The sequence below is a fragment of the Patiria miniata genome, unplaced genomic scaffold, assembly GCF_015706575.1.
Source record: "Patiria miniata isolate m_02_andy unplaced genomic scaffold, ASM1570657v1 HiC_scaffold_17, whole genome shotgun sequence".
NCBI classification, from domain to species: domain Eukaryota; kingdom Metazoa; phylum Echinodermata; class Asteroidea; order Valvatida; family Asterinidae; genus Patiria; species Patiria miniata.
In genome coordinates this window covers 1,505,490-1,523,453 of record NW_024037055.1, presented here as the reverse complement: position 1 = coordinate 1,523,453, position 17,964 = coordinate 1,505,490, and the positions used below count along the sequence as shown (strand labels likewise).

Sequence of the window (17,964 nt, the reverse complement as noted above, 5' to 3'; positions counted from 1 at the left end):
GTACTAACGAGAGTCGACTGTATACGAATGGACTCGGAATGCGCAAAATCTGAGACAAACATACATGTAACTTGGGGTGTGGCGAACTCGCAAATAGCGATAGGTCAACTATATTGACTGCTATAATGTGAATGAATGAGCCAGACTTGTACACACTCTCTATATCAACAGTATACATGTACACGCACTGGTGCTAGGGTGTTACACGTTAAGCAAAGCTCAAAACAACAAAACATTTTTGAAATGAAAGCAGACTTATGAGCTCTCATACATTGTGTATTTCAGTTTTGTTCACTGACTTGGTAAAGTGCATACACACAGCTTACAAAATATGGACATGAAGCGATCATTAATTGACTTCAACATGTAATTTGAATTTAATTTATATAATCCGACTTTTTTATCTTCAAATAAATAGCGCATGTGCACAGATACTGATTTTAAAAACCACTTTCAAATCAAATGTTCATATGTCATGAATGCAAGAATACAGTAAAGAGAATTGTGCAACATGAATGGAAGATTGATATTTCATTGATGTCTTTGAAAAGATGTTGCAATAAATTGATGCAAATCAAGATAGTGCTCAAGGACTGATATTTCATTTTTAAAAATACATGTATGTTTAATACTGTGTACAAGAGGCTTAGAAGATAAATATTGGCATTTAGTCAATTAACGGACACTATTTACAAAACATCTTTTACAAAGACAGTTAAATTAAAAATTAAAATAAGGAAATACTGTGTTTGTTATTGGAATGCTGCAGAGCTTATGGAAGCACACAATGTAAAACGTCTTGAAGGCATGATCTGGGCTCTGATATGTACTGCATCGTCAGCAGGCAATTGCATGATCTGTGATATATTCATCCTGATTAATATTTGATATTCCTGAGGGTGGCAACTGATAAGAAAACATACATGTACATTTACCAACACTAAAGAACATTTAATAAATAAATTGGCAGATAATAAAGAGTATTAAGGGCAGAATCCCCAGGTCCCTAAACCCCTCCCCCCCCCCCCTCCACCACCACCACATTTTTTTCAGGTATCACAAATTTTTATTCCACGACACGCCTTTGAAAGTTTGTACACTAGTGTCTTGCAGAAATTTTGACACCAGTTACATAACAAACGGACAGGGAATTCAATCAAAAAGTCAAACACGGTACCTGCAAATCTGTTTTCAAATGGAAAACGTATTCATTCAGGCACAGGAGTATGAAACATTAATACAGTTGAGTCTCGTTAATACAAACTCGTTCGGACCTAGCCAAATTGTTTGTTATATCAGAATTTTGTATTAAGAGGAACATCAGCCCCATTCATTGTGCACATAAATGCACAGTCGGGACTAAGTTTTTATGTTTGTTATAACCAGAATTTTGTATTAACAGAGTTTGTACTAACGAGATTCGACTGTAATTTTAATTACAAAATGGTTAGTTTGTTCAGGTAAAAACTGCATGCGTACTAAACATGAATGTCTATACTAGCATACAATATAACAATCCAACTATCGCATTTTTGTGATCAGAATTTGGGCAAAACCACCCACCCCCAAAATTAGGGCTAATACTAATAACCATGCTGGTCACAATGTATTAATCATTTTGGGGTCAAGTCACCTATTGCCCTATGCATTAACTTTGCTCTGAATGTACTCTACAATAAAAACAATAAAAAAACATTATTGACAAGTTGCTTTGGTATTATAAATATATTGCTACAAAAGACGTCAAGTTTCAACCGGGGACAAGTCTGAAACTTCAAGGATCTTTTTGAAACTACAGTAGAACCTCTGGTGGTCCCTATGCTGCCCACTCTGCCTGAAAGACTTGCCACACTGGCAGACGAACGGTCGCTCACCGGTGTGAAGACGTTGATGGTCCTTGAGATGACTACTCTGCTTGAACCCACGAGGGCAGTATTTACACTGGAATGGCAGCTCTCCTGAGTGCGCCCGCCGGTGTACAGTCAGGTGACTGTTCTGCTGGAAGCGCTTCCCGCACACCTCACAGACAAACTGCTCCCCAGTGTGTATCCGCTGATGAATCATGAGGGCGCTGTTCTGGTTGTAGGCTCTGCCGCACGTGACGCACTGGAAAGACTTTTTGCTGTGGGTGCGCTGCCAGTGTCTCGTCAGGGCAGACACGCCGCTGAACGTTTTACTGCACTTGCCGCACGCATGGGAAATTCTGGGAGGCCGTTGGTGCTGTTTGCCACCCTCGCATAAGTCCTGTGCCCTCTGGTCTTTGGGTTTCTTGAAATCGACATCCTTACCGCATCGTTGGCACCGGATCAGAGGTCTCTGTATGTGAGTCACCCGGTGCCTTTTTAACTGATTACTGATTTTAAACGACATGGGGCACTGACTGCAATGGTAGGGCCGTTCTCCGGTGTGTATTCGTTTATGCACAGCCAGGCCATTGGAGGTTTGGAAAGATTTACTGCAAAAAGTACAAGCAAATGGACGTTCCCCAGTGTGGATACGATTGTGCACTTTGAGGCTGCTCTTGGTTGATAAGCCCTTCCCACACACATCGCAAATGAATTTTTTCGCTGACATTTCATCATCTCCCTGCAGTTTGGTGACGGCAGACGGTACTGGATGTGTGATTTCATCCTCCTCACTTGCAACAAATTCCTCTTCAATCACAAGACCATCCATAGTTGGGATTACAATTCAACTTTGACAATCCACACCGGCACAAATAGTCAAGTCATGAGCCACTACATGTACATAAAAGTAACAAAAAAATACATGTGTAACAGTTTAAATTTGACTAGTATTATCAAATAAAATAAAATAAAATAGAGGGAGCTTTAATGTCAGCTACACATATTTGTTTTCTTTCTTCTAAGCTCATGCAATACAGTGTAGGCCTAGCTCTGAAAACTATTTTAGCACGGAAGTGAGCGGCATAAACTATAAAGTCTTGGTAGTGGTTAGAGCTGTTATTTAGGGCTCAACAAGACCATCGGTGTCAACTAGTCTTTAGCACTTAAGTTGGGAAGTCCCAGCTTAAGTTGAGACCTGCTCCAGTCTAGATTGCGGCATAAACAGAAGCAGTTCCCAAATCATTGTTCGGTAACGAGCACTGGCAGTGGCACTAGCGCCGCAAGGCAGCATTGTGCAGTGTCCGTGGTCCGACCATACGGTACCTGTGGGAAAGAATGTTGCATCCTGACCCCACCTTTTTCAATATTTTTATCTCAATAATGGTCAGTCATTGCAAAAATGTTGAAAAGACTTGAATCTGGGACTGAGAACGATTTCCAATTTTGTTAGAAAATACTTTGAAAATGCACTCGACTCTCCAAAGACTTTGTTGTACACAGCAAAAGAAGTAGCCTTTAGTCAAGTCCCACGCGCTTACCCGGACACGTGACGCACCCCGGATGCTGACACCTAAAAAGACTAGCACGAGCGGCGAAGCCGCGAGGGCCTTTACTATCTTGTGGAGAACGCTTATGTTTTTCTTTACATTGTCTACCGATTTGGTAGACATGCATAATGCATTACCTGTTGTGAATTGACCAATGAAAATGCAGAATTACTAACGTAAATCAGCCGTCGTCTGGCGCCATACAGCACGCGCGCCACGGTAGTGTTGCTGGTAACCGCAAACCACCGTTAGATGATTGGTTTATATTGCTTGATTTATATTACTTGATTTATATTACGTGAATAAATGAATAAGTGATTAGTTCCACGCGATAGTAAAGGCCCTCGCGGCTTCGCCGCTCGTGCTAGTCTTTTTACGTGCCAGCATCCGGGGTGCGTTACGTGTCCGGATGGTCCGGGTATAGGGCGCGTGAGACTTGACTAAAGGCTACAAAAGAAGTGTCGTCTGGATACTTTATTCTTTTCTAAGTATGGCCGTTTTTTATCTCATATTCAAGCCATCACTGTTTAATAACCGTCAATAATGCTCACCTTCATGCTCGTACGGTCTTTAGGTATATTCTTCAACTTAATGAATAAAACTGAAACTGAAAGCTCAAAGATATAGATCTGCTAAAATAAAAGTAAAACTCTCACCTGCTAGACGCCGTTGGCAACTTTCTGTTTTGTTACACATACACGACTGATGAGGGCGCACTTACATTCTTGCAGACTGCCACATCGTTAATGGGCGTGGTTTATAACAAAAAGGAGGGGATAGCCGAACAAAATGTGATTATCGGGTTCTGTTATTAAAATAACTATACATGATTATGATTTAGATTTACAGTTAAACGCAGGGGGGGGGGGACAAATCGTTTTAATTAACAAATTAATCAGTGAAACAATAAAATATCACAAATATGAGAACCCTGCAGCTGGCTGTAATGTAAAACCCTTTTTTGTGAGAGCAGCTTTTAATTGGTTGCAACTTTAAGTACACACAGCATTTTGTTTCATCTGCATCTAATAAAAATAATCAGTGTATGATATGAACACAGACAACATACATGTATTTCTGGCACTCGATCAATTGGTTTATTTCTCATTGCAAATGTAAACTCCCCTCTTCCCAAAATCTAAACATGTGTACAGCATTTCTTGTAAAAATCTGTACAATATTACACTCTTTATAAATTTGTAGATGAATATTTTTTAAATGACTAGGTAATTATTGGCCTAATTAACAACATATGATAAATTTGCAAAACAACTTGAGATGTTATAAATCACATTCATAATAGAACTTGCGGCATGAATCTTCTATTTCCTTTTTCCTTTTAGGCATTTACAGACTTAAATTTTCTTTGGCCATTTATCCTCTATTTCGTAGATTAAAGGGAATATACATCATTTGCTTTTGCTGTAATTTTCAGAAATGGTTGGAATTGGGGGGTTGGAAATATAAAGCAAATATAGTTACACTGACTTTTTGGAGGTTTTGGGTTCGAAAATGCTATAAAAACCAAGAAAAACGATCATTTTCCTGTAGTCTGGTTCCCTGACTCCATATAAGAAGAAACAGAGCAGTTTACATACATTGGGGAATTGTAAGGTTAGGGAACCAGTCTAGCTGGCTCGTACCCGTTCATAGGTTTGTAATCGATTGTAAACAAGTGCGATGGTCAATTGGGGCCAGTATTTGAAAAAAAAGCCAGTTGTTTCCAACGCTGATCGGCCGATCAGCGTTGGAAATTGATACAAAAATACCACTTTTCTTGAAAATGACAGTATACCAGGTGCCATAATTTTACAGGATGCTTTAGACTGTCATTTACCAACATCCTATTAAGGTATTTCGCAAAAACTTGGTAGTTTTATTTTTCGATGTTTGCAAATGTTGTATATTCCCTTTAAACAACTATTTCTAAGTAAACTTCGGTGAAATTGTGGCCTTGAACGACAAAATCAAGACATCCATCAAAAAAATATATGAGTTGAAGTGCATTCTTTAAAAACTGATCACCAAAATTAGATAAAAAGAGCCAAAAAAAAAAAGAAGACAAAATGCATTTTATGTAAAGTACAAGTTTTGCGTATAAGTTAAGCATCTTCCTTTTTTTGTAGTGGTAGGAGACATAAACACAAACACATATAGATTGAAACCAATTTCTCAACATCAAATTTACTTTAAAAAAGTACTGTACATGTACTTTGTATCCACATATACATAAATGTATGTTCATAAAGACATTTTGACCAATAACAAACTACATGTATGTGACCTCACCGCAATACAGTAACTGGTGAGTCAAAGAAAACACTTTTTAGAGATTTTGAGATAATTTATGTCATAATTTACAACAAAAACCAAAAAAATAGTTTAACCCAATGATTTGATTGTCTTGTCAGTGTTCTCTTTTTATGTACATAAAAGGCAGTACTCAGCTTTTTAAAATTCCAATAATTTTAAAACAGTGCAAGCTGTAAAGCTGCACAATTCTTTACGATTAAAACTGCTAAGAACACACTGTATGTAAATGATAAAATTTAACCAAAATACTACTGTTATTTCCAAGAGTTACTGTACTGGTATATCTTTCTTTAAATATAGCCAATAAATTAAAAACATATAATGCACAAGACTTTAAGGTTACTTCCAAAAGAGACAAAGAAAAGGATTTTTTTTGTAACAAAACAATTATTTTTACTACTTGGTGGGGGAGGGGTGGGTTAGGGATTTTGCAGATGTCCAATTTATGATGGCAACATAAACTCTGTGTAGATAGTACTTTCTGCAAAACAATAACCTTCAAACCTTGACCATCTTAGAATGCCATTGGCCATTCATCTGTCACCAATGATCATATACTTAGTTCTGGGGATGACACAAACTACAAATAATTTCAATAATGTTGACCTTCTTTGACATCCATTTCAAATGAACTCTGGGTTTGGCACTCGCAAATTCACAATCCATAGCTACCATACCAAAGCAGCTCTGTCATCAAAAATACTAATTCAAAATGAAAATGGCTTCCGTGGTATTAGACAGAGTGAACCATGTGACCGCAGCAACTCTGGTATGCCTATAGTTGACCTTTTCCGGAGACCGACAGCAGCTCTGGGTTCAACACACTTTAGGAGCCCAAGCCTGGACTAAGCCTAGATACTATATGCTTAGCAAAAAATAGGTTACCAACTAAAGTGTCATGCAATGTATATTGCTTGTGACTGGTCCCCATGGTCCCCAGTCAACTGGAAAACAAAGGTACATTTCAAGGATTGCATTTCTTTTTTTTAATCCATTACATGGGTCCTCCAACACACGTATTAACAAAATAAAATTTTCTGTGTTACATATTTTACAGTTTTTGACAAACATGAATACTTCAGATTTGGCTGACCATGTCAAAGTTGTTTCCTTAGCTACGGGGGTAAAAACCATGCATGAATTCAGGATTTTAATTTAGGTAGAACTTGAAAAACAGTTTTAGTTATATTTTAAAAAAGTAAAGAATGTTTCTTTGCTTTTCTGTCTAGTCAAATAAATTTGTTCACAATTTCAGATTTTTGTTCACACTTTAACTCCTTTTCTTTTTTGTTTACAGTATAAGAATACTTTTTCATCCTTTTACTTAATATGAGTGAATACCCCATTTAGCAAAACTTCATTTCAATAATAAAAAAAAAATATTAAAATCCCAACATTCAAGTTATGGATGCAGTCTTTCAAGTTTATGAAATGTACAGTTATACTAAAAAAGAAAATACTACTAATATAATGCTCACTTTCTCTGCTGGCAAAATGATAAATATTTTTTTTTAAAGTTATATGAACAAACTGTTTATTCCAAACATTTAAACGCAGTTGATATTTGGAATAAGGAATCAATTGTCAAACTCTTTAAACTGTAATGGCAATGAATGTGGACAAGTTAATTTATTTATTTTCTAGCAAACAATCTACATGCTTTTGCACACGTAGGCCTATACTCTAATTTGAACTTACATTGTACATTTAACCCTCTGCAACAAACTTTAAGAATTTAATACACGTAGCACATATATATTGCACATTATACCTTTTTTCAAAGGAAAAAAATTACTTAAAATAAACATCCTGTTCACTTGCAATGGTACAATGACGTATGTATTCCACAGGCTAATCTGTTCTTGAAATGACGGAACTGCGGATTTAGCAATTCATGAACTTTGAGCTTTAAACTCTATGGATTTCTTTTGTGACTTTTAATATCAGGATTTATCAGTCAAATGGTACCGGGTAGTAAGGCCAAAAAAAAAAAAAGAAGAAGTTCTGCTTCCGATTACATGGCATTTAAAATAGGGCAGGTAGGTAGGGAAATTTTTTTTTTGGGGGGGGGGCAATTTTTTGTGTACAATTATATGAAGGTGTCTGCATGTAGTCAAGGGTAAAAGGTAGTAATTGATGGTTTTGGGTGTTTTTTCCTCATTTTTCCAAAAGAAATTAGGGTAGGGGCTGTCAAAATAGGGTACATGTAGATAGGGAAACCGGAAGCAGAACTATTTCTTCTCTCTTTTTTTGGCCTAACTGGAAGCCTGAAAGTTACAGGATGACATCTTTAAAATGAGATTTTTCACAGTTGAGTTGTTTGTTATTTTTTGGCTGGTTCCAGAGGGGCCCGGCCTATACTCTCTCTGTACCTGACTGACTGACTGACTGACTGTCACTTGTGAATTAGACTTGCCTAAGCCTCACATTGGCCCAAAAACGTTTTAAATAGAATGACCCCGTAATGCCAATGAATAGGCTAAATCCGGCCCATTATGCAGACCACATGCATGAAAAGACCTCCAGTGAAAAGCCAATCTGAATCAATTAAATACAATTCTGTGCACTCTGGGTCCAGCTTTACTCATGTAGGCCTCAAGGCTTATGTACTGTGTTGTGGGTTTTTTTAGGAAGTAAGTGAGTGTAAAAAAAAATTGCAATATATATAATATAGTGAAATGATTTGAAACAGTTTTTCAATATGTAGCTTCTAACTTACAAAAAAAGTCAAGCACATTTTGGGCTCTGCATCAATTAGCTGAGATGCGAGACACATGCCTTACACCACAATGCACAATATGTTAGCCGATGATTTTTTTGTGGGCAGGGGAGCAACACTTGTTGGGGGAGGGGGCAACACTATCTGATTCCAGCAATCAGCATATTGGTGCGCTCAGTGGCATTTGCCCAGGGTTGTACAACTTGCAATCACTCACACCTGCATGTAATTCATGATTGAAAATTGTATAGTGATCTCAAACACATCAAATTGAACATAAGGAGTAGCTCTGAATGGCAAGTCCATAAACCGATAAATTCTTTGGGTATCGTATACTTCTCCTAGGTATTGAAGACATGAACTTAATTGATTCCCCAGCCAAGAGTTGGCACACCGCGAGACATTTTTACATCTGGCAATTGGGACGATGGCCTGCCTGCTGTGTTCTGCTTGTTTAACCTTGGCAAAGTATCCCTGGTGGTGAAGGTGTATCAAATCTCTCCCTCGTCTTTCTGTTTCTCATTTGCATTTCCAGCGGCCGCGCCTGCTTTAAAGTTCAACACCATTACGGTAATGTTATCTAGGGATCCCCGGTAGTACGCCTGAAGCACGATACTCTTTGCTCCGAAGTGGGGTTCATCTAATCTCTCCTTCACGTACATGACGGCCTCCTCGTTGCTGAATGCATCCCACAATCCATCGCTGGCCAAGATGAGAAACTGCGGCTTGCACTCCGAGAGGTCAAATGTCTGAATGTCCGGGTCCGCCACGACAAACTTGCGATCTTTGAGAGGGTAGTCGCCGATGGCACGGGAGGTGGCGAGGATCCCCGCCACGCGCCAGACGCCATTGAACGTGATGAAGCCGCCAGCTTTCTTGATGCGCTTGCGCTCTTGTGGGAGGTGGGGTTTGTGGTCAAAGGAGAGGGGCACAGTCCTTCCCTCGTGGTCACACATGACGCCGCGAGAGTCTCCCACATTGGCTACGGTGAGCTCGTTTCCGGACAAGAGCGCCACCAGGGCAGTAGTGCCTGCAATGTAAACAACAACAAACAGCTGACTTTTTACACTAATTTACATGTACATGCATACATGTATACAGCGTACATGTACACAATCATGCCAATTACCAATATGATTTATTGCAATAATCAAAGTGCTTAACTTGCACAACCACACAACAATGAACACTTTACATGTATATACGTATCACCACTGCTGTTTTGCTTTTTGGATTTTAATTGTTAACAATGGGTTATGTAAGAAACCTTCTGGGGCTAATTAAGGCATTTTCGTCCTCCGTCATATGGAATATAATTGACCAGAACATAGCCAACAATGTCCATGTACAGTAAGTGCTACAGATGTGCAAGCAATCAGGTCTAGAATAAATTCTCCTTGGAAACAAACAAACAGGCATTTCCCACAGCAGGATGCATTAGATTTACTCAAAGATAACTTTCATAAAATATACAAGTTCTTAGGAAAGTCAGGGCCTGGGTGGCGGAAAGGGTTTTGGAGTTTTGGAGAGATTTGGAGTTCAAATATTCAAACAAATGTGGGTGGTCTTGAGGAGTTGAAAACAAAATGTCTTTATTGATGATGATTTATTGTTTGGCAAATGCCACACGTTCATTGAAAGCAACACTGCGCATAATTGGAGAGCTTCCATCTGGAATATAAATTCCTTTTCTAAAATTGATCAAACATCAGCCAAAGTGCTGCCTGATCTTTACATTATTTAAATAAGGCCCAAAAAATAATAATAAATCTGCTTCTGATTACATGGCATTTGAAAATTGAGTACGTAATTAGGGATTTTTTTTGGGGGGGGGGCAATTGTTTTTGTGTACGATCATACCGGTATATGAAGATGTCTGCATGTAGTCAAGGGTAAAAGGTAGTATTTGATGATTTTCTTGTTTTTTCCCCTCATTTTTTTCCAAAACAAAATTAGGGTAGGGACTGTAAAAATAGGGTAGGTAGGGTAACCGGAAGCAGAACTTTGGGGGGGGGGGGCCTTACTCAAATAAAGTCTTTGTCAATACTTGTATTTGATGAGCGCAGGTGCAGGCAAATCTCGATCAATTGGCAGTCAGTTTAGACTGGTTTAACCTGATCAGTGCATTTGGAAATCAAATATTTGATCAAGTCCAAGTTGGAAATGGAATAATCAAATACTAAATTATTTGAAAATACATATTGTACAATCAACTGACAAATAGTCTAGTAATTGGGGCTAGCATTCAATTCACATGACGCACATTGGACCAACTAATTACATGCGCGTTTGTTTTGACTAGGGTAACCGTGGGCAATGTTTACCGGCTAAGTGGCGTGTACCGTAGTGACATGTTGTCAGATCTGGCATTGAGGGTAATGGTCGCAATCAATATAATTCATTAAAAGTCCGTCCTTAATGAGACGGTGGATATCTGGCTGTCTGTGCCAATGGGAACCCCCAAATATAACTGTTTTTATGCAACACTCATGTTTTCATTGGAATGATAGTTCATGTTAATTAAACTACACTGTACAATCTGCACCAGTCAGGTTAAGCATTCAGAAGCTACATTTATTTTATTGTATGGTTCGTGAAAGTTACCCAAATCAATAAATATTGCAGCTGTGGACAGTCCAATTAATAAATTTTCCAATTCCGGACCTGTTTTTTCTGAAGAAAATATACTGGTATGTACCGGTACACATGTACATGTGTGTGTGAAAATGTGTGGAATATAAAAATGAGAATTATTTTATTCACATAGTATTCGCTTTTGACCAAAAATTCAATAACATTTCAGGCCAAAAAAAAATAATAGTTCTGCTTCCGGTTACCCTACCTCTACCCTATTTTGACAGCCCCTACCCTAATTTTTTTGGGGGGAGAAAACCATCAATTACAACCTTTTACCCTTGACTACACGCAGACTCCTCCATATGATGGTAAACACAAAAAATGCCCCCCCCCCCCCCAAAAAAAAAAATTCCCTACCAACCTACCCTATTTTCAAATGCCATGTAATCGGAAGCAGTTTACTACATAATTTTTTTGGGGGGGGGCCTTACCCTACATACCCTATTTTGACAGCCCCTACCCTAATTTTTTTTTGGGGGGGGGGGGAATGAGGGAAAAACCCTAAAACCTTTTACCCTTGAGTACATGCAAACATCTCCATATGATCATACACAAAAAAATTGCCCCCCCCCCCAAAAAAAAAATGTCCCCACCTTCCGGTACCTACCCTATTTTCAAATACCATGTAATCGGAAGCAGAATTTCTTCCTTTTTTTTGCCTCATCATCTGTATTTTAACGTTTAGAATGATTGTTTTCTCGTACATTTTGTACATGGCAAATTTACAAAATTGGTAATATACCGTACTTGTCAAATGCTGATAACACATGGCAGACCCATCAGGCATTCAAAATGGGTCATCCTATCAATGAAGGGTCCAAAGTGTGACATTATTTCTGTCCCTGTTACCTTGGTACATTGTCATTTACAAAATGTAAGTATCATTGAGAATGACTTCAAATGATTTTTTATTTGTTAGGTGGGTAGTTTACAATTCATAATCACTCGTGGAGGATGACTGCATTTAAGTTGTGCATCAACATTATATAAATCACAGATGTCAGATGCAACAGGGACAGGGAAAAATGTGAACCCCAAAAATATAGAATGACCCATACATGTACGAGTAAGTATGAACAAACAAAAATTAAATAAAAGATACAATGTACCTATGTAAAAAAATTGGGTTTAATATTTGTCAGTGTTCCCTCTTTGATTTCATCCAATTCAGGCAGCATATGTCGTGAATTATCTGGTCAATTTACCTATTTGAATTAATTTAAGTCACCAATCATGTCTCATTTCTGCTCCCACAGGCTTCCAATCTACGTGCGTCACCCTCTCTATTTGATGATATCTCCCTCCCGACAGTTTGCAAATTGCGAACGGTGAATTGACAACCACATAATCTGAAGATGATGGATTCTAATTCTCAGAACACCACTCAAATCTGTCCCGAATGTCCCAGTTTAAGCACTTCCGTGCATATTTTTAGGGAATATTTTTACAAGTATGAATATTACCATATATAATACTCCTCCTAGCCTGTAGGTATTTTTTACACGTACATGTGTGCATGATAGGCCTAATGCATGGCTCAAAATGTTTGTTTTTATTTTCATATTTATTTGTATACAAGTGTTGATCCAAGAAAAAATGGTTGGAGCCACCCCTCCTTCCCAATATAAGCTATAGATACAGGACATTAATCCCAATTTCCGTTTGAGTTCCCTGAATAATGTCATAACTCAATATTGCAATTCTGAATTGCAAATCTGGATTCACTGCTTGAGGCCTTTTCCCCCCAACCCACCCCCACCCCCTTTCTCCTTCCCCTTGAACAATCCTGAATCTGCCAGTGTATAGGCCAAAGTATTGCCGTCTTGAACAAATAATCCAGGCCTGACTGGAAGGCTTATTTAATGCAGCCATTTGAATTTGACACAAATAAATTGACTTGATATGAACCTCTGCCCAACCAACTCATGTACGTTGCCTTTAAAGCAAATGCAATGAGAGTGAAATTGCATAGCCTAATTTTGTACATAGTATACTCCAAGCCAATCACTTTAAGGCAAATCCAGAGTCAAAACATCAAAACTCGTAGGCGGATCATGTAATGTACATCGTCTCAATTTTCACGGGGGCATGGCAGCCGTTTTATTGAATTAGTTGGTGCAATGAGCAGCATGCCCAGGTGTGCGTAATGAGGTGACGGTGATGGATTTTGTCTCGGAGCACCCTGAATGTGTAGGGCCTATGTAATGTACAATATGATACATGTACACAGAAGCTATGCAGGCATCGTTGTGATGACAGAAGGGTCTGTGTGGGGAGGGTTGTTGACATTTTCATAAGCTCTAGACTGTCACTAAAAGTTCAATTTCCAAATGCAACAAAACAAATTTTTTAAAGGGTCTTTCCTTCTAAGATTTAAAGGTGCATGTCAATAATTTTTCCCTGGTTCACATTTTGTCCCAATATTCATTCCTATGAGATGTATGAAAACTATGCGACATCCCTTTTTGGTGAACATTTTGGAAAGTACACTCTTCTAGCCATTTGGAATGTTCCACGCTTTTCCTGACAACCGAGGGCGCTGTTGCTGAGATGTCATTTTGGGCAATCACATGTAAGTTTTAGGACTTTTTTTGTATGGTCCTCTCCTGACTGGGGGGGGGGGGGGGGGGGGGAGGGGGGACAGGATGATTCCCCACCGCCACACCCCCCCCCCCTTGATTTTTGTGCGGAGCCCCCAGAAAGAATTTTTGAAGTTTGAAAAGAAAACACACACTCTAAAATTAAAATTAAATTTAAATTTAACAGTGAAAACCACTTATCCAGTCAGTTAGTACATGTAGTGTGCAGCAGTCAAATTAATTAATTTTAATGAAAACCACTTTTAGGCCAAGTAAAAAAAGAAAGAAGATTCTTGACCCGTTGACCGTGCTTTTAGAATGGAAGCCCTTTTATTCCCTTTCCCAAGATGGTGGGTGGATCCTTCCATTTACTCAACTCTTTTACAAATGCATGTCCACAGGAGACGTTACTTTTTGTACCAGATTTGAACCTAAATACATAGCTACAAAAGTACAATTTTGCTGGCAACAAATAAAATAACAAAATACATTGCAAATGTATGATTATTGTTTTTTAATTAAAGGAAACAGGCGGGGATGAGAATCTGGTTTATTGTTTTACTTGGCATTTATTGATGGAAGTAGTACAAAGTACAAAGATACATACCTGCAACATCATTATTGGAGCGTGCGACAGTGAGGAACTTCTCATCCAAGGAGAGGATTTCTTCAATGAGGATCTGGGAATGATTGGCTTTACCCTCCTTGAGTAGCGCCTGTAAGACTCGCGCCATCACAGACTGCGAAAGAAGCTTCTCTGTGAAATCTGCTGCAAACTGTTACAAATCAGAAATTGAAATTAACACTGAATTACTGGCTTCTTTAAGTATAAAAAAAATCACATTCTTTCCTTTCATCCATACAAATTCTACTACATGTAGTTGACCCATGAGTGCCAGTGGAACACTGACAAAAAATCTGAGGAACGCTATAACGAACTAACAAGAACTCAAAAGTAAATCAACAGTAAGTTTAAAAAGACAATAAACACTTCTAGAACTAACGAAAATCGTATATTGAGAGAGCTTGAATAGAATACGATTACACCTGATTGGCGCTAGAACTTAGAAAAGAGGATGATATGCCGCTTGGCATCATGGGTACATAGGCGTCGCCAGGATTTTTTCTAGAGGGGGGCAAAACATTTTTTTGCCAAAAAATGCTTGTATTTCTCAACACATTCTCGATTTATCAGTTTTAGAGGGGGGCAGGGTCATTTCCCCCCCCCCCCCCCCTACTCATTACATTTACACCACTTTGTCTTCGCGCCTCTTTTTCTTTTCTTTTCTTTTTTTTTTCTTCCTTTTTTTTTTCTTTTTTTTTTTTGCTTTTCCAGGGGGGGGGGGGCAAGTGCCCCCCTTGCCCCCCCCTCGTGACGCCCATGCATGGGTATTGTGTATTGGCCCAGAGGGCGCTGTGGTAGACGTAAAGTCTAGCGGGTATGGCCTGCGGCTTATGCATGTAGGAATTAGCAGGTAAGAGAGGGGCCGAATTGGATGTACTGCATCTGTGTCCGGGTGGCATAATGGGACACTGACACACTACATTTTCTGTGCATTCAAGAGCACAAGTGGGATAACAAATGTATCTTCAAGCAAACTTGATACAAAATATATAGGACAGCCATTAAAAAGTATGAATTAATGCTCCCACACTGATGTTCAGATGTTAAAACTAAAGAGGCCTAACTGTATTGTTTAAGCTTCTCACACAACTCCCAAATACACATATACATAAATTAAAAAGACACAAAAAGGTACTTCTAGAATTAGAAGGCTTCTCTCTGCTTCTAAATCAAGAAGTAACAGAAAGGTACCCCAGAGTACACAGAAAAGTGAAACCTCGTGGCATACGTACCGCTCCTCCATGGCCGTCAAATATTCCATACATCGCAACTCCTGAATGATTTTTGTCGTGTACAAAATCATACCGATCCTCCATTCTCGGCCTCCTGCCCTGAATTGAATACACCGCCACATTGTCCTTCCTCAACTCCCACTGTTTAGGCCCGCTGTTCTTGCCATTCCGGTCCGACGACAGCGAGCCCGCAGCGGCAACTTGGCCTGAGACCCGACCGTTCGGCAGAGCGTTTAGCCGGCTGTTCTGCACGCTGACCCGCGCCCTGTTGAACACGCTCCGTAGTGAATCGCGGTGAAAGACAAAACTGTACAGGAACAGCAACGCGATCACAAAGGCAACGGTCTCATACTTGAAGACTGTGTTGCGGATGAGCCGGCTAACCACCGCCAAGAGAGTCATCGTAGAGGATGGGCAAGTTCAATTCTCCCTCTGGAGAAATCTGGCCGTAAAATTGGCCGTTTTTCTAGCGATTTCATGTCCTCTTTTGCAGTTTTCGCGAGCCGTCTTGCGATGTTTGTTTTGCTCGTGCACGAATTTGTATACGTGTTGTAATAAGTCTGGTTCTCTGTTTTTAAATGAATATTAATGCATGAAAACGTCAGGACTTCGTACAACTGTATGTCAATTATTAACGAGTGGTGGCGCTGTCACACGCGGGACGAAAATAATAATTCCCAGCCCCGCCCCCCCCCCCCATTTTATAATTTTTTTTAATCCTTCGCATGACTTGAAACTGCGACCAATCAATAGTTATTACACACGTCAACCAGCCAACCAAATATAAAAATAACAGGTTTTTTAAAGAACTCTTCAGGACCAAGCAATCGAAGCCTGTGATACAAAAAGTGGACAAGTTGCATGGAATACCAGAGGTTTTTTTAATTTTACGGAGGTCGGGTGACCGGTATTTGGGTAATTCCATAAATCAGGGGTCCAAACTTGTGACATTTTGGTTTCTCTGTTACACCGTGAACCACTCAGTGTTTTTGCACGTAATAATGTTATAACTTCATGAAACAGTTTGTAGATTGTACAGTACACTATACTGTTCATATATAATATACTGTTCAAATCTTCAAAATGTTTCATTAAGCTGTTATAGGTGCAAAAAACCTGAATGGTTCACGGTTTAACAGAGAAACCAAAATGTCACAAGTTTGGACCCCTGATTTATGGAATTACCCATTTCCCTTTCTACCTTTCAGCACTGGATGCTATACAGAAATTGCGATTTTAGGGATGTCATATATTTTTGCACTTTTTAATTTAAATGTTTACGAAATGTATAAGTACTTATGACTTGTGACTTGACTTGGGATTGCAAAAAAATGACTTGTTACCAACCCAAGTCAGACGCTAAATCCAGTAAAATGAATAGTTCCCACTAGTTTCAAAAGTTTTCAATAAGACTGTCACAGCAAACTACACAGTTTTCAATGACCAAGTCTCTTGCTTAATGTAATGGTTGAACAAACTTTGAAAGGAACCTTTCATGAAAAGAAAGCAGCTCTTTGTCAATTGCATGTAAAATACCGGATAGCCTAACCCATTGGTAGGCGTTTAGTATACATGAAAATTGAACAATAAAGTGTTAGTATACTACATGTAATCGAGTGAGTGAAGTCTTTTTTTCATGTCATCTCAACATTTATTTCTACAGTGTTAAGTAAATTTATTAAAGTATACAAAGGGCTAATATCCGATAGATATGTGATAAACTACAAGAATAGTATTAGCAACATACTGAAAAAGGGGAATTAAGGAGGCATGTTCAAAATAACTCGTAAGTTGACGCCAGGTTCTTTTAGCTTATTACAGCTGGACAAAATAATGTGCAACTTGACGTGTTCCTGGACAAAGATACTTGTGACTTGACTTGTGTTTAGACCAAATGACTTGTGCTTTGACTTGTGACTGGGCCTAATGACTTGTGACTTGACTTGGACTTGCAAACAATGACTTGTGACTTGACTTGGACTTGCAAAAAATGACTTGCTGCCACCTCTGCAAGTAGAACACATAGGTTCCAACTTCATTTGGGACCGCACCAACTGTGTTCCAACCTGGTTTCCATAGCCTTTCGATATAAGAAATGCAGAGGGCCAGCAACGCAAACAAGACTGAAAGTGCAACGCAGACATCAAGGGCGGATCCGGGGGGGGGGGGGGGGGAGGGCAACGCCGGGGGCCATATCCCCCCCCCCCTCAAAAACGAACCCATTTTTTTAAAGTGACGTCGCAATAAAGGCAGGCACTGCGTACACCATCATCTTGTCTGTTAAAAAAATGGTTAAAGTGGTCAGAAATTGCCTCAGATCGCACCACAGAGCATCTAGATTAAACAAAAATGGACTTTGCCCAGGTTTTCTGAATCCCATCTCCGTCTCCGGCAACATCCAAAGCCGCGCCGACACTGAGCAGAGAACCCGGACATCCATATGATTGACATGTCTTCCGATAGGG

The 17,964-nt window shown here is 39.2% G+C and overlaps 2 protein-coding genes across 3 annotated transcripts; both read right to left on the bottom strand.

Annotated features, from left to right (window-relative positions):
* Window positions 1–1,178: 1,178 nt before the first annotated feature.
* On the bottom strand, window positions 1,179–4,129 carry LOC119723350 (zinc finger protein 623-like). Of its 2 annotated transcripts, none has more exons than XM_038193940.1 (2): window positions 4,051–4,129; window positions 1,179–2,738 (listed from the first exon to the last, which is right to left on the bottom strand). In XM_038193940.1, exon 2 carries the CDS (start codon window positions 2,674–2,676, stop codon window positions 1,744–1,746), a length of 933 nt encoding a protein of 310 aa, XP_038049868.1. In that variant the 5' UTR covers window positions 2,677–2,738; window positions 4,051–4,129; the 3' UTR covers window positions 1,179–1,743. The 2 variants fall into 2 exon arrangements, with proteins under 2 accessions (XP_038049868.1, XP_038049867.1); XM_038193939.1 differs by lacking the exon at window positions 4,051–4,129 and adding an exon at window positions 3,946–4,050.
* Window positions 4,130–7,848: 3,719 nt separating this feature from the next.
* On the bottom strand, window positions 7,849–16,081 carry LOC119723347 (protein phosphatase 1L-like). The gene is made up of 3 exons (XM_038193928.1): window positions 15,500–16,081; window positions 14,250–14,418; window positions 7,849–9,456 (listed from the first exon to the last, which is right to left on the bottom strand). Exons 1-3 carry the CDS (start codon window positions 15,899–15,901, stop codon window positions 8,918–8,920), a joined length of 1,110 nt encoding a protein of 369 aa, XP_038049856.1. The 5' UTR covers window positions 15,902–16,081; the 3' UTR covers window positions 7,849–8,917.
* Between the last annotated feature and the right edge of the window lie 1,883 nt (window positions 16,082–17,964).